The sequence below is a fragment of the Canis aureus genome, chromosome 27 (assembly GCF_053574225.1).
Source record: "Canis aureus isolate CA01 chromosome 27, VMU_Caureus_v.1.0, whole genome shotgun sequence".
In the NCBI taxonomy this organism is placed as follows: Eukaryota; Metazoa; Chordata; class Mammalia; order Carnivora; family Canidae; genus Canis; species Canis aureus.
In genome coordinates, this window is record NC_135637.1 from 9799033 (window position 1) to 9814484 (window position 15452).

Sequence of the window (15452 nt, forward strand, 5' to 3'; positions counted from 1 at the left end):
CAGTAATTCACACTACATACTCACATAGAAAGGTGCCTGAGAAGACTAAGGGGAAAAACTGAATTTAGTGATTTCCAAACCTATTTGCTCATAGCAGCGTTCATTGTCATGCATGAGGAATGTTTTTGAAATGATAATTAAATTAGTCACCAATTGTACTTTGAGAATTGGCCAAAATTATCCATGTGGTTGACATTCCTTGCCACAATGATCCTTTCTCCATTCTAATTAAGAATTAGATATCTGGTCAATATAAATATCAAAATCAGTGATTGCCTCTGAGATTTGAGAGGGAGGGGTGATCTCAAGGAGAGGCACATAGTGGGCTTCATTTACATTTGTAATCTTTATTTTTTTTTTTTTTTACATTTGTAATCTTTAAAAGAAAATCTGAGGCAAATACGATAAAATGTTAAGGTTTCACAAAGCCTGATGATGGGTTTGATGGGTATGTTGGTGTTACTTCACAAGGTTAATGGTCAGGGGTTTTATTATCAGCACCATCTCTTTCTTCCCAATTGTCTTGAATTTGGCCCACTCTACCACCCCAGAAATATGGGATAGTTTCCCAGGGCTTTGAAATAAATATTAAATCTTCCTTAAGGATTAGAGATACTTGCTATTATGATATGTTCCTTAATTCATTCTGTACAGATAGTGTTTGATGAATGTCATAAAGCAAAAAACCTATGTCCTGTTGGTTCTTCAAAGCCAACCAAGACAGGCTTAGCAGTTTTAGAGCTTCAGAACAAATTGCCAAAGGCCAGAGTTGTTTATGCTAGTGCCACTGGTAAGTTGTTATTTTATTTGAAAGATATGTAGGTTACTTTTTCAGCTATAAAATGTTTCGTTTTGGGATTTTTCAGGTGCTTCTGAACCACGAAACATGGCTTATATGAACCGTCTTGGAATATGGGGAGAAGGAACTCCATTTAGAGAATTTAGTGATTTTATCCAAGCAGTAGAACGGAGGTAAAGCAGTTTACAGTATACACTATTTGTTCTTGGTTGCAGTCTAAAAGAGGTGTTATTGCTAAAACCTTTTCCACTTATATTAAAGCCCTACTATATTTAATGATAGTTACTGTGTGTTTTAATTTTATTCAGAGGTGTTGGTGCCATGGAAATAGTTGCTATGGATATGAAGCTTAGAGGAATGTACATTGCTCGACAGCTGAGTTTTACTGGAGTGACCTTCAAAATTGAGGAAGTTCTTCTTTCTCAGAGCTATGTGAAAATGTATAACAAAGCAGTCAAGCTGGTAAGAAGTTTTTTCTTAATTCCTAGTATTTTTAATGTCTTTCAGCCCACAAGAATATATTTTGCTATAAAACAACACATAAATCACCAGATCCTTACTTTCCTAATTTTCTAAGCTTTCTTTTTGTTAATTTATTTTTAAAAAGCCATTTCTTGGGCAGCCCCGGTGGCGAAGCAGTTTAGCACCGCCTGCAGCCCAGGGCATGATCCTGGAGTCCCGGGATCGAGTCCCACGTCAGGCTCTCTGCATGGAGCCTGCGTCTCCCTCTGCCTATGTCTCTGCCTCTCTCTCTCTCTCTCTCTCTCTGCATCTCTGTGAATAAATAAATAAATAAAATCTTTTAAAAAATAAAAAGCCATTTCTTTTTTTGTTTATTTTTTTTAAGATTTCATTTTATTTATTCATAAGAGAGAGGCAGAGACAGGGTCAGAGAGAGAAGCAGGCTCCCTGCAAGGAGCCCGATGCAGGACTCGATCCTGGGACCCCAGGACCATGCCCTGAGCAGATACTCAGCCACTGAGCCACCCAGTCATCCCTAAAAAAGCCATTTGTAATGAGGAACTTGGCTGGCTGTGTGAGGAGGGCATGTGACTCTTAGACTCTTGATTCTTGGGGTCATGAATTTGAGCCCCATGCTGCGTGTAAAGATAACTGAAACTTTTTAAAAAGCCATTTATTGGGCAGCCCAGGTGGCTCAGCGGTTTAGCGCCGCCTTCAGCACAGGGCCTGATCCTGGATACCCGGGATCGAGTCCCATGTCAGGCTCCCTGCATGGAGCCTGCTTCTCCCTCTGCCTGTGTCTCTGCACCCCCCCCCACCCCCCCGTATGTGTCTCTCATGAATAAATAAAATCTTAAAAAAAAATAAAATAAAAGCCATTTAAGTTGCATGATTTTTTTTTTTTAAGTTGCATGATTTTAAAAAATTACAATGTAACTCTTCCCTGAAATGACTCTAGTATGTAATAAGAATTTAGGGGCTACTCTGTGTGAGCATCCTAAAAAACATTTGTTTAGAGATTCCCAAGTTACTGAAAATGTTTTTTTAATTGATGTTGAGTAAGTAATCTTGCACCTATTTTTCAATCAGTCATTTTTAAATAATTCACGCTCATAGATAAAATCTCTAAAATGTTGATTGTGTGTCTTCAGTGGGTCATTGCCAGAGAGCGATTTCAGCAAGCTGCAGATCTGATTGATGCTGAGCAACGCATGAAGAAATCCATGTGGGGTCAGTTCTGGTCTGCGCACCAGAGGTTTTTCAAATACTTGTGCATAGCGTCCAAAGTTAAAAGGGTTGTGCAACTAGCTCGAGAAGAAATCAAGAATGGAAAAGTAAGTTGAACACATGAGATTTATTCTTTGGTCATGTTTCTTAGTCTTTTGGGTGTTTAGGCTTTCTGCTTGCAAAGCCTGATTTTTCTGAGAGAGAGTTGTTAAGGTATTACATAATAATAAGATTTTAAAATCTATGTTTTTAAAAAATGTTAAAAGAAGTGCCTGTTTAAAATGAAGAATTTAGATAGCTCAAAAATATATAAAGCAATAAGCCATTATCATTTGGTCATCCATAGATAGAACTACTGCTGATGTGTGGGATATAGGTTGCCATACATGTTTTTTCATTTTAGCAATACATATATATCTACTTAAATCACAAAGAATTGAGGCAGGGGCTGCAGTTGATGTTCACTGCTGTGATCCTGTTTCCTAGCTAAGTTTTTTACACATAGCATGCATAATTTTATTTACAATTTTATTTTTCTCTCCAGTGTGTTGTAATTGGTCTACAGTCAACAGGAGAAGCTAGAACGTTAGAAGCCTTGGAAGAGGGTGGAGGAGAATTGAATGATTTTGTTTCAACTGCCAAGTAATGTTTTTGGTTTTGAGTTTTTATTTAGATCAGTTTAAATGTCCTGTAGGCAAAAGTTTTGATTCATGTATATAATCATTAAAGTTTTTCTGATCTTAGTTTTTGTTCTGTGCATGTCCATCACAATATATCTCTTGGAAAACAGTAACATAGAAGTGCTTGAATGTTAAGCATCTTGACAATATTGTGCCCAGTAGTTTGGACCAATGGAAGGGTGTGATTTTTGTCTTGGAGATCTGTGACATCTTGGATTAGTTTCAGTTTTATGTGTTTGAAATTGCCATTATGCAGAGGAGCATTACATGTAGTTTCCCCAAGTTTAGTAATATGTAGTATAAAAATTGCACAGAGTCATGAGATATTCAAAAAGAGTTTTAGAAAGATTTAGAAGTTTTTCAGTTTGTCTGCCTTGCCAATTTTAACTCTAATAGTAAAATTAACAAAAAAAATTAACCTTTGCCCTGCTATACTATCTCGTGTTAAGAGATATATTCAGGTCGCTCTTTTTAAAACGGATATAATTCAAAACTGCTTCTAAAAGCAAAACATGAACTTCCTAATCTGTCTTTTCCTATACTTGTGTGACTATTACTGCATTGTTTAAAATGATAGGAACTGTCATGTGTGCCTGTCAGTGGCTAGTCCAAATTGAGATGTGTTATGAATATAAAATACAAGGTTTTAAAGACTTAATGTTTTACAGCTCACTGATTGTGTGTGATACGTTGATATATGATACTAGCCTATATCCTGAAATATATCATTAAAAATGTTTCTCCAGTTTCACTTTTTATTTTTTAATTTACTATTATTATTTTTAAAGATTTTATTTATTTGAGAGAGACCACAGCAGGGGAAGGGGCTGAGGGAGAGGGAGAAGCCATCTCCCCACCAAGCAGGAAGTCTAATGCAGAGCTCAATCCCAGGACCTTGGGATCACAGCATGAGCAGATGCTTAACTGAGCCATCCAGGCACCCCTTTCTTTCACTTTTTAACCTAGCTACTAGAAAGTTGCACATTGGGCAGCCCGGGGTGGCTCAGCGGTTTAGCACCGCCTTCGGCCCAGGGCATGATCCTGGAGAACTGGGATCTAGTCCCACGTCGGGCTCCCTACATGGAGCCTGCTTCTCCCTCTGCCTGTGTCTCTGCCTCTCTCTCTCTGTCTTTCTCTGTGTCTCTCATGAATAAATAAAATCTTTAAAAAAAAAAAAAGTTGCCTATTTGGCTGGGCTTGTTGAACTATATTTCAATTCAGCTGTCTTAGCCTAGAATGTTAAATTTATTTCACCTGGATTATCAATATTCTATCATATTAAATAATTTATTTACTTTTAAGAGGTATATTTTAAGAATATATATATATTCTTAATGTTTTAAGATTTGTGTTACTTATTTAAGATAGCATGTGAGCATGCATGGGGAGAGGGGTAGTGGGAGAGAATCTGAAGTAGACTCCCTACTGAGCATGGAGCCTGAGAGGGGACTGGATCCCAAAACTCATGAGATCATGTCCTGAGTTGAAACCAAGAGTTGGATACTCAACCGACTGAGCCACTCTGGCACCCCTTCACCCCTTAAGAATATATTTAATAAGATTTCATATATAAGTTATTTTGCAAACTCAACCACTAATTGTCACTTTTCCTCTCATGTAAATAGAGGAGTGTTGCAGTCACTTATTGAAAAACACTTCCCTGCTCCAGACCGGAAAAAACTTTATAGTTTGCTAGGAATCGATTTGACAGCTCCAAGTAACAACAGTTCACCACGAGATAGTCCTTGTAAAGAAAGTAAAGTAAAGAAGCGGAAAGGTGAGTTCTTTAAATGATGTTGAAAAGAGTATAAATTTGAGCATTTTGAAACAACTATATTTTGGGATTGAGCTGCCTTTTTTTTTTTTTTTTTTTTTAAAGATTTTATTTATTCATGAGAGAGAGAGAGAGGCAGAGACACAGGCAGAGGGAGAAGCAAGCTCCATGCAAGGAGCCTGACATGGGACTTGATCCTGGGTCTCCAGGATCAGGCCCTGTGCTGAAGGCAGCGCTAAACCGCTAAGCCACCCGGGCTGCCCAGGATTGAGCTGCTTTTTAAATTGGCATGTGTTTGCTTATTTTTGCTGCTGCTTTTGTAGTTTTGAATGCACAAGTGATTCCCTATTTTAAATTAGGGCTTGAATAATTTGACTAATGCTAGGTATGAATGTTAAGCATTGGCCTTACATCATTTAACCCATAAGGGATCCATATGAAAATATATATTTTGTTTTTTTGTGTGTGTCTGTGTTTTGTCTTTTTTTTACTTTTTGTTTTCTAGAGATGGAGGACACTAAGGCACAGAAAGATTAAGAAGTTAAGGATTCTCCCTAGGTTCACAAAGCTAGTGGGTGATATATAGAAAGCAAAATCTGGGCCTTCCTGTTGTCAAAGCTGCATATGCATGTAGACATATACGGTGTTTTTATAGTCTTTAAAAAGGCATTTGTTATTTTATTATTAGGAATACACTCAGTTCCTCTTAGACATTTTATAATATGCAAACTTTGGTTTGTGTTTAGAGGCTTAGTAACCTGTTTGGCTTTCAGAAGTTAACTTCTCAGGCTCTCTTTAAGATAGCGATAACTTCTGTGGGAACGACTGATGCTGTGTCTTCTAAACACAGTGGCTGACACTTTAACCTTGTTTAATCTGTTCTAGAAGCACACTTTTTTTTACATTTTTAATATGCTTGAAAGTGGATTGGTTGTTTTAATTGACAATATTTTTTATTGTAGTGGCACAAAAAATGGCACAAAAAGTAATACTGTAGAATCAATGGTATCTTAAATGGTCACATGGTCCTGTTTCCCTTTCCTGAATTATGTTGTTCTTACCATCTATCTCATAAGCGAACTATTAATGGTTTGTTCCAGGTGACTTTGTCTTTTTCTTTTTTTTTTCCTTTGAGAAAGAAAGAAAGAGTATGTGCTCATGAGTGATAGGGAGGGGCAGGAGTAGAGGGAGAGAGAGAATCTTTTTTCTTTTTTTTTTTTTTTTTTTTTTGGGAGAGAGAGAATCTTAAGCAGGATCCACACCCAGCATGGAGCCCCATTCAGGGCACCACCCTGAGATCATGACCTGAGCCCAAACCAAGAGTCAGGCACTTAACTGACTGAGCCAGGCACCGGCTCCTCCACCACCACCACCAACCCCCATCGCCCATGTGTTTTTTGAATGCTCACTAAAATAATTTAAATTAGCACCTTGTTTGACTTTTACAAATGAAGTTTTTGTTTTAAGATTTTATTTATTCATGAGAAATACATAGAGAGAGAGAGAGGCAGAGACACAAGCAGAGGGAGAAGCAGGCTCCATGTACGGAGCCCGATGCAGGACTTGATCCCGGGACTCTAGGATCATGCCCTGGGCCAAAGACAGGCACTAAACCGCTGAGCAACCCAGGCATCCCTAAAGTATTTTAATTTTTACATATTCTATAAACCTGTAATTATTAGGTCCCTGCTCTCAGCCTCATTCATAAAGTGTGAAAATGCTGGAGGTTCTGTGTTATCCTGAATGTATTATAAAACGTGCACTTAAAGACAATCTTGAATTTGTATTTATATGTCTGATTTCTTCTTAGTAATTGAGTATAGCCTGATTTCTTATGGGAATCTAAAAGGTTAACGTTTGCTTGGAAATTTATATACTTAAAAAAATGTTTTTTCTGTATACATCTCATTTAAAGAATGCATGAACTACATTCTTCTAGATCTTTAGAACAGTGTGGACTAACTGTCTCGTTTGGGGTTCGAGGGTAGGTGAAGAAATAACTCGAGAAGCCAAAAAAGCACGAAAAGTAGGTGCTCTTACTGGTAGCAGTTCTGATGATAGTGGAAGTGAATCTGATGCATCTGATCATGAAGAAAGTGACTATGAGAGCTCTAAAAACATGAGTTCCGGAGATGATGATGATTTCAACCCATTCAGAGATGAGTCTAGTGAGGATGATGAAGATGGTAAGTACCTCATTATATTAACAATACTGAAAGGATAGATAGTTCTGTGTTAGAAATGGGATATTTTAATAAAACCTGTTTTTTTCCTGGTGCAGTACAAATCATTGCACAGAATCTAGTCCGCTTGGTGGAGAAATCCCCAAGCTGCTCTGTCTTTTGGTGTTTTAGCTCATTTATGTGAGATAGTGGTCTCAATTTTGTGCAGTGATTTTATTATTATTATTTAGATTTATTTATTTATTTGGGAGAGGAGAGTAGGGGGAGGAGCAGAGGGAGGGGGGCAAGCAGACTCTGTGCTGGGCATGGAGCCCACGTGGGGCTCAACCTCACAACTTTGAGATCACTACCTAAGCCAAAACCAGGAGTCAAACACTCAACTGACTGACCCATCCAAGCATCCCTTGTGTGGTAACTTTAAACCTTATACTATGGAATTGAACCTTTTAGTGTGTTGAATGTACGGGACCCCTGATTTTGGGGACCCTTGATTTATAAGTTACCAATTAAAAAAAATTCAAGGGTGGTTTCCTTTGAATATTTGCTTCTTTTACAAATGATTTGACCACATCTTTCCTTAACTTTCAGATCCCTGGTTGATCAGAAAAGATCATAAGAAAAACAAAGATAAAAAAAAAAAGAAAAGTATAGATCCAGATTCTATTCAAAGTGCCTTATTAGCATCAGGTCTTGGATCAAAACGACCTAGTTTTTCATCTACACCAGTAATTTTGCCTGCTCCTAACAGTGCACCAGGTATCTATGGGGAAGCTTGCTTGTCTGGTGAAATGTACTTTGAAGTAAAATGTATTTAAATTATGTACTGAATTTTAACAAATGTATTTTATCTAGCTAACAGTAACACCAACAGTAACAATAGCCTTATAACAAGTCAGGATGCTGTGGAAAGGGCCCAGCAGATGAAGAAAGACCTCCTTGATAAACTAGAGAAATTAGCTGAAGACCTCCCTCCTAATACCCTGGATGAACTTATTGATGAACTTGGTGGCCCTGAGAATGTTGCTGAGGTAAATATGACTTGATCAGGGCTGTGTCTTTGTCCTTTTTTTGGCCACTTAAAACTCTGCAGAATGCGTGATATTTTGGATATCATCACATAATAATGTGTTTAATTTTCTCTTACATCTTAGAACCTTTGTTCTCTGTCATCCTAGTGTCAGTAAATTCTTGTCCTTAGTATCTCAGTGTTTACTCAACACACTGATCTGTTACTATACCTGTCATGCGGCCTCTGATCATTGCCACACATCTGCTTTCTCTGCTGGAGTTTGAACTTGTCAAAACCAGAGAGTGTGTTGCAGTGTTCTCTCCCTTACACTGCCTGGTGTAGCTTAGGCTGCGCCCGTATGTGTCGGCTTCATCATCTGCTTTGCTCTCCCACCAAGTTTCTTTAATGCAGAGGTCGTATGCTTCCTGCTCCTTAATCAGGGACTTAACTATAAGTGACACTGTTTGGCTTTGCAGATGACTGGTCGCAAAGGGAGGGTTGTAAGCAACGATGATGGAAGCATATCTTATGAATCAAGATCTGAACTTGATGTCCCTGTAGAAATACTAAATATCACAGAAAAACAAAGATTTATGGATGGAGATAAGGTATGTTTTTCTGAAATGCTTTTCAATAAAAAGTATAATTACATATTTAAGTTGATGTTTAGAGGTTTTTTTTTTTTCTTTAGAGAAATGAAGTGTGTTGAATGTTATTTAATTTTTAGTGACTGTACATAATCATTGAACACTTTACACATTTTCATTATTTGCTCACAAATTGAATGTAGTAAGATATTGTGCACAGAATCAGATGTGGTTCTTAAAAATTGAGGCTTTTTAAAAATTTTTTTTTAAGATTTTATTTATTCACAAGAGATATAGAGGCAGAGACAAAGGCAGAGGGAGAAGCAGGCTCCATGCAAGGAGCCCGATGCAGAACTCGAACCTGGGAATTCGGGATCACACCCTGAGCCGCAGGCAGGCAGACAGGCACTCAGCCACTGAGCCACTCAGGCATCCTGGCTTTTTAAAATTTTAATCAGCGTATTAAAATATTGTGTTCTCTCAGGTCATCTTAGTGGCTTCACATGTAATGCTACTCTGCGGTGTCTAATTTTGCCTCCAGAAATATTTAAGCATACCCAGATTACTAGTGTCCTTTCATTTTGCTGAATTTCTTATTGCCATGCTGTGTTGTATTAGGATGATCGCTGAAAGACCTGCAAATTGGCTTACGTACCTCACCACTGTAGAGGCCTCAGTTGCCTCCAGAGGCTCTTCGTGTAGCCTCTTACTGTTGAGTAGTCAGTCAATTTTGAGATTCTCAGACTACTTGGAACTCAGATTCCCCATCTACTTGGAATTGCTTTAAGCATTTGCTGATGAAATTGCTTTAAAAAAGGAATGCCACTTAAATGTAATTCCTTAATTTATTCTTATTTTTTTATATTTTGTTTATTTGACAGAAGTAACAAGATCTAGCATGAGCGGGGAGGAGAAGGAAAAAGCAGGCTCCCCGCCGAGCAGGAGCCCGACTCAGGGCTCGATCCCAGGACCCTGGGATCACAACCTGAGCCAAAGGCAGATGGTTACCTGACTGAGCCACCCAGGCACCCTTTAATTACTTACTTTAAATAGAATAAAATCTTCTCTTTGGGTGCCTGGGTGGCTCAGTCAGTTAAGCATCTGCCTTCAGTTCAGATCATGATCCTAGTATCCTGGGATCAAGCCCTGCATTGGGCTCTTGGGCTCTTTGCTTGATGGGGAGCCTGCTTCTCCTGCTCCTTCTGTGGTTCCTCTTTCTTGTGCTCTCTGGCTCTCTCTCTCCCTCTGAGTCAAATAAATAAAATCTTTAAAAAAATAATCTCTGTTTACCCATATTTTTCTTTATATTTCAGTGAGTTTTAATGCAGCTATAAAAATAGAGGATAGTTACCCCCATCAAAGTTGTGGGGTTTTTTTTTTTTAAGATTTTTATTTTATTGTTTTATTTTATATTTTTGGGGTTTTTTTTTTGTTTTGTTTTGTTTAGATTTTAATTTATTTTCGAGACATAGCATGAGAGAGGGGGAGAGGGCCAGAGGGAAAAGGACAAGCAGACTTCCCACTGAGCAGGGAGTCAGATGTGGATATGGGGCTCAATCCCAGGACCCTGAGATCATGATCTGAGCTATATTGAGATGGTTAACCAACTGAGCCATTCAGGCACCCCCACAGTTGTCTCTTATAAACATATTTCATAGTTCGTGTTATGTATTTTTTTTTAAGATTTATTTATTTTAGAGAAAGTGTGCGCATGAGAACATAGGAAGAGGAAAAGGGAGAGGGAGAGAGACTTTCCAGCAAACTCCTTGCTGAGCATAAAGCCCAACATGGAGCTCGATCTCATGATGCTAAGAATATGACCTGAGTTGAAACCAGGAATTTGGACGCTTAACGGACTAAGCCAACCCAGGCACCTCCCCTCATGTTACGTATTTTAAAAATTGTAGGTAGAAGTATTTTCAGTTGTGTTACATAGTTTGTTTCATGAATTTATGCCGATATGCATTAGGAATTGTATTCATTGAGGAACGTCTGAGTGGTTCAGTGGTTTAGCGCCTGCCTGTGGCTCAGGGCGTGATCCCGGGATCCGGCATCAAGTCCCACATTGGGCTCCCTACAAGGAGCCTGCTTTTCTCTCTGCCTAAGTCTCTGCCCCCGCCCCGTCCTCCCCCATGTCTCTCTCTCTCTCTCTAATGAATAAATAAATAAGTCTTAAAAAAAATGAAAAGAATTGTTTTCATTGGAATTAACTTTAGCTGTTAAGTGACAGAAAATCCAAAATTGTGTTGACTTAAACAAGGTAGAAGGTAATTTCTCCCACATACAAGCTCGAGTAGGTAGACCAGAGCTGTTATGGCTCCTTGAAGACTATGTCTCTTCTGTCTTATTCCTTTAACGTGTGAGGCTTCATTTTCATATTACCTATTTCACATTCAGTCATTATACCTCTGTATTTCATCTAGCAGAAAGAAGGAAAGAAGAGAAGAGCATATTCTTGACTTTTTTTTTTAAGATTTTATTTATTCATGACAGACACAGAAAGAGAAGCAGAGGGAGGAGAAGCAGGCTCCATGCAAGGAGCCCGATGTGGGACTCAACCCTGGGGAATCTGGGATTATGTGCTGAACCACCCAGGTGTCCCATATTCTTGACTTTTAAGGACATCTCTTAAATGTACATATCACCTATACCCTACTGGAGTGTGCTCATAATTAGCTATGAAGGAAAGTGAGAAATGTAGTCTTGATTCTTGGCAGGCATGCACCTATCTAAACCTGGGGGTTCTATAATTTAGGAAGAAGAGGAGAGTAGGTATTGGTGGGCCGGCCACTAGTACTCTAATTAAAAACTTTATTTTAGGGTACTTGCCTACTTGTCTTTTTGCAAAGGTGATCTTTACCTCTCCCCTCCCCCCTTATATTTTGATACAGAATATTGCTATCATCTCAGAAGCTGCCAGCTCAGGTATTTCATTACAAGCAGATCGGAGAGCTAAAAATCAAAGACGAAGAGTTCATATGACTTTGGAATTACCCTGGAGTGCAGATAGAGCAATTCAGCAATTTGGTAAGTTCCTACGTTGAATTTCACTTGATAGCTAGTAATCACTGGGGAAATGTGTACACATCAAAACCTGTATTTAATGTCAGATATCTTAAAACATGACATGTATATTTTGGAGCTGTTTGTGTATTGTATGTAAAAATGTAGACTACATGGAATCCATTTTTTACCTGTTTCAAGAAATATAAAAGATCTGTGTTGGATTTCATTGGAGTTTCTGTCATTATATCTAAAAATGGGTTCCTCGGGAGTATCTTCATCATCGATTTTCAGAATGTATGTGGTCTATGTCAGAGTAGCTGCCACCTCATATCCTTTTCAGCCCTCGGTGGCTTTACTGAGGGCATATTGCTCTTTCCCTAGCTTTACGTGTTCATGGCCCTGTGACCTGATGTTTAAAAAAAAAAAAAAAAGTTTAAGGGCACTGGAGCAGCTCAGTCAGTTAGAGTGTCCAACACTTGATTTCTTCAGCTAAGGTTGTGATCTCCAGGACATGGAATTGAGCCCTGCATTGGGCTCCGTGCTAGCATGGAGTTTGCTTCAGATTCTCTCCCTTCCTCTGCATGTTCCTGTACCCACCCCCTTCCCCAGCATGCATGCACTCCCTCTCTAAAATAAAATCTTTGTAAAAACTTTTGGTTTTGAAGAATCCAGAGCAGCGGGTACTTCAACATATTGTGGTTAACCCAAGTGGGGCAGAAGTAATAATCTGTTTATCATTGATTGTTTTGTGGCAGTTTCTGTTCTTTTATAAGGAGGAGTGTTTTTTTCTTTTTTTTTTTTAAGATTTTATTTATTTGACTGGCACAAGCAGGGGAGTGCGAGAGGTTGAAGCAACCTCCCCACTGGGCAGAGAGGCCAATGTGGGACTCTGTCCCACAACCCTGGGATCATGACTTAAACTGAAGACAGGTGCTTAACTGCCTGAGCCGCCCAGGCTTCCCATTGAGTATTGTTCTGAATATGGATGTTGCGATCAGTGTTTTTTTATTTTTTACCTTTAGTGGAATTACAGTAATTGTTACATTCTTTAATTTTTTTCTCTTAAGAGTTTCTGAATACCAGTTTAGTATTAAGATGCTAGGAATAGATCTCAGAATACACTTATCTAGTGAACACCGTATTTTTTAAAATCTTCTTTTTATTTAAATTCAGTTAACATATAATGTATTATTGGTTTCAGAGATAAAGGTCAGTGATTCATCAGTCTTCTATAATACCCGTGCTCATTACATCGTGAGCCTCTTTAATGCCCATTGCCTGGTTACCCCATTACCCTCCCTCCCTCCCCTCCAGCAACCTTCATTTTGTTTCCTGTGATTAAGAATCTTTTATGGTTTGTGTCCCTCTCTGATTTCACCTTGTTTTATTTTTTCCTCTTGCCCCTAAAATCCTGCTTTGTTTCTTAAATTCCACATAGGAGTGAGATCATATGAAAATTGTCTTTTTCTGATTGACTTACTTCACTTACCATAATACTCTCTAGCTCTAGCCAGTCATTGCAAATGGCAAGGTTTTTTGATGGCTGAGTAATATTCCATTATATATAATATATACCATGTTTTCTTTTTTTTTTTTTTTTTTAATTTTTATTTATTTATGATAGTCACAGAGAGAGAGAGGCAGAGACACAGGCAGAGGGAGAAGCAGGCTCCATGCACCGGGAGCCTGATGTGGGATTCGATCCCGGGTCTCCAGGATCGCGCCCTGGGCCAAAGGCAGGCGCCAAACCGCTGCGCCACCCAGGGATCCCCCATGTTTTCTTTATTCAGTCATCTGTCAATGGACATCAGGGCTTTTTCCATAATTTGGCTATTGTGGATATGGCTGGTATAAACATTGGGGTGCAGGTGCCCCTACAGATTTCTATATTTGTATTTTTGAGGTAAATCCCTAGTAATCTCTGACCATGCTGCTGCCCAGGCTGAGACTACTCACCTCTGGAGGTTGTGACCAGGCACTTGTGAGAACGTCCCTACCCTTGGGCTGCCTCCAGATGTCACCCAGGAGTCCTCTCCGTATATACACACACACACAACTCAGGGATGGAGGTTTTGGGACTCCCAAGTTCAGTGCTATAGGCTTGGGCCTGGGTTGGGCACTGGAGTCAGACCAGCACTGGCTGGGTGGGGGGGAAGATGCATGTTTTTAGCCCCAGAAATAAAGACCTGTTTGCCTACCACTGGGCTCTGCTTTGCCTTGGTGGAGTGGGCAGTGATCAACAACAACAGCAACAAAATGCTGGGTCATAGGGTAGTTCTATTTTCAAGTTTTTGAGGAACTTCCATACTGTTTTCCAGAGTGGCTGCACCAGCTTGCATTCCCACCAACAGTGTAAGAGGATGCCCTTTTCTCCACATCCTTGCCAACATCTGTCATTTCCTGCACAGTCTGTATTTTTAATGTCGTTACAGGACGAACTCATAGATCAAACCAAGTTACTGCTCCTGAGTATGTGTTTCTGATTTCTGAGTTGGCAGGGGAACAAAGATTTGCTTCTATTGTTGCTAAAAGACTTGAGAGCTTGGTAAGTTCTTGGGCTGTGTAGTTGTGTGTAAAAGATGGTGAATGCAACCTGTCTTCTGTGCCTTGATTGGAAATCTTCTGTCTTGATAGGGAGCACTTACCCATGGTGACAGAAGAGCAACAGAATCTAGAGATCTGAGCAGGTTCAATTTTGATAATAAGGTACATTTCAGCTTTCAGTATCTCTGAGATTTTGTGGTAGTGTGTATCCGTGGTGAACAGAAAGGGAAAGTGGTTACTGTTTAAAACTTAAAACTGCCTCTTATAGTTTCACTGTAAAATGATAGTATGGTATAAGAGACAGATTTTCACATATCAGATCTTTGGTGATAAATTCTGCAGTATAATCCTATTTTCATTCCTTTTAGGAAATAGAAGTGTAATAAATACTGGGAATCAAATGTGAATTTCCAGAAATAAAGGAAATTATTTACCAGACAGCTGTGTTTGTGAATCTTTGGTACCATAATAGTTTTTATAGTGTTCTGTTGGTGGTGTGATTAAAGTGTATCCAAATGCTGAAACTCGTTAAATTTTTTGTTTTTTTTTTATTGCAGTATGGAAGAAATGCTTTAGAAATTGTCATGAAATCCATTGTCAACCTAGATTCTCCTATGGTATCACCACCTCCAGACTACCCTGGAGAATTCTTTAAAGGTAACTTTAAAAAATAATCACAACAAATGAAAATGAGTACAAAGTAGGCACCAAAACCTGTTCTGACATATGCTGTTATTTTTCATTGTCTTTGCACATAAACTATATAAAAATTTAGAAATTAAAAGTTAGTAGACATCTAAGTTGACATCTTATAATCAGACTATTAAATTTCATTCATATAAAGTATTTTGTGCTCTTGACAGTTTATTGCATGTTAATACTAGATTAGTAGAGGAAGTGGTTTTGTTAGGTTAATTTAAAATGACTATGCCAGATAGCTTTTAAAATTTAATTTTAAAGTACAGGTAGGGCAGCCTAGGTGGCTTAGCAGTTTAGCACCGCCTTCAGCCCAGGGCGTGATCCTGGAGTCCCAGCATCAAGTCCCACATCAGGTTCCCTGCATGGAGCCTGCTTCTCACCTCTACCTTTGTCTCTGCCCCTCTGTGTGTGTGTTTGTCATGAATAAATAAAGTACAGGTAAATAATCATTGGAAGTTGACATAGGGTATAGATAAAACAAA

The 15452-nt window shown here is 38.8% G+C and overlaps 1 protein-coding gene across 3 annotated transcripts in view; it reads left to right on the top strand.

Moving 5' to 3' along the window:
- Positions 1–15452, top strand: part of SBNO1 (strawberry notch homolog 1) — a 62051-nt gene that overhangs the window by 26853 nt on the left and 19746 nt on the right. For all 3 annotated transcript variants that reach the window (XM_077875344.1, XM_077875346.1, XM_077875345.1), the window contains exons 11-24: positions 655–790; positions 867–972; positions 1108–1261; positions 2413–2595; positions 3033–3130; positions 4794–4945; positions 6931–7128; positions 7714–7881; positions 7978–8153; positions 8611–8742; positions 11613–11748; positions 14160–14272; positions 14362–14433; positions 14829–14928. In XM_077875344.1, the coding sequence (XP_077731470.1) occupies positions 655–790; positions 867–972; positions 1108–1261; positions 2413–2595; positions 3033–3130; positions 4794–4945; positions 6931–7128; positions 7714–7881; positions 7978–8153; positions 8611–8742; positions 11613–11748; positions 14160–14272; positions 14362–14433; positions 14829–14928 (1924 nt within the window). The remainder of the gene's footprint in view (positions 1–654; positions 791–866; positions 973–1107; positions 1262–2412; positions 2596–3032; positions 3131–4793; positions 4946–6930; positions 7129–7713; positions 7882–7977; positions 8154–8610; positions 8743–11612; positions 11749–14159; positions 14273–14361; positions 14434–14828; positions 14929–15452) is intronic.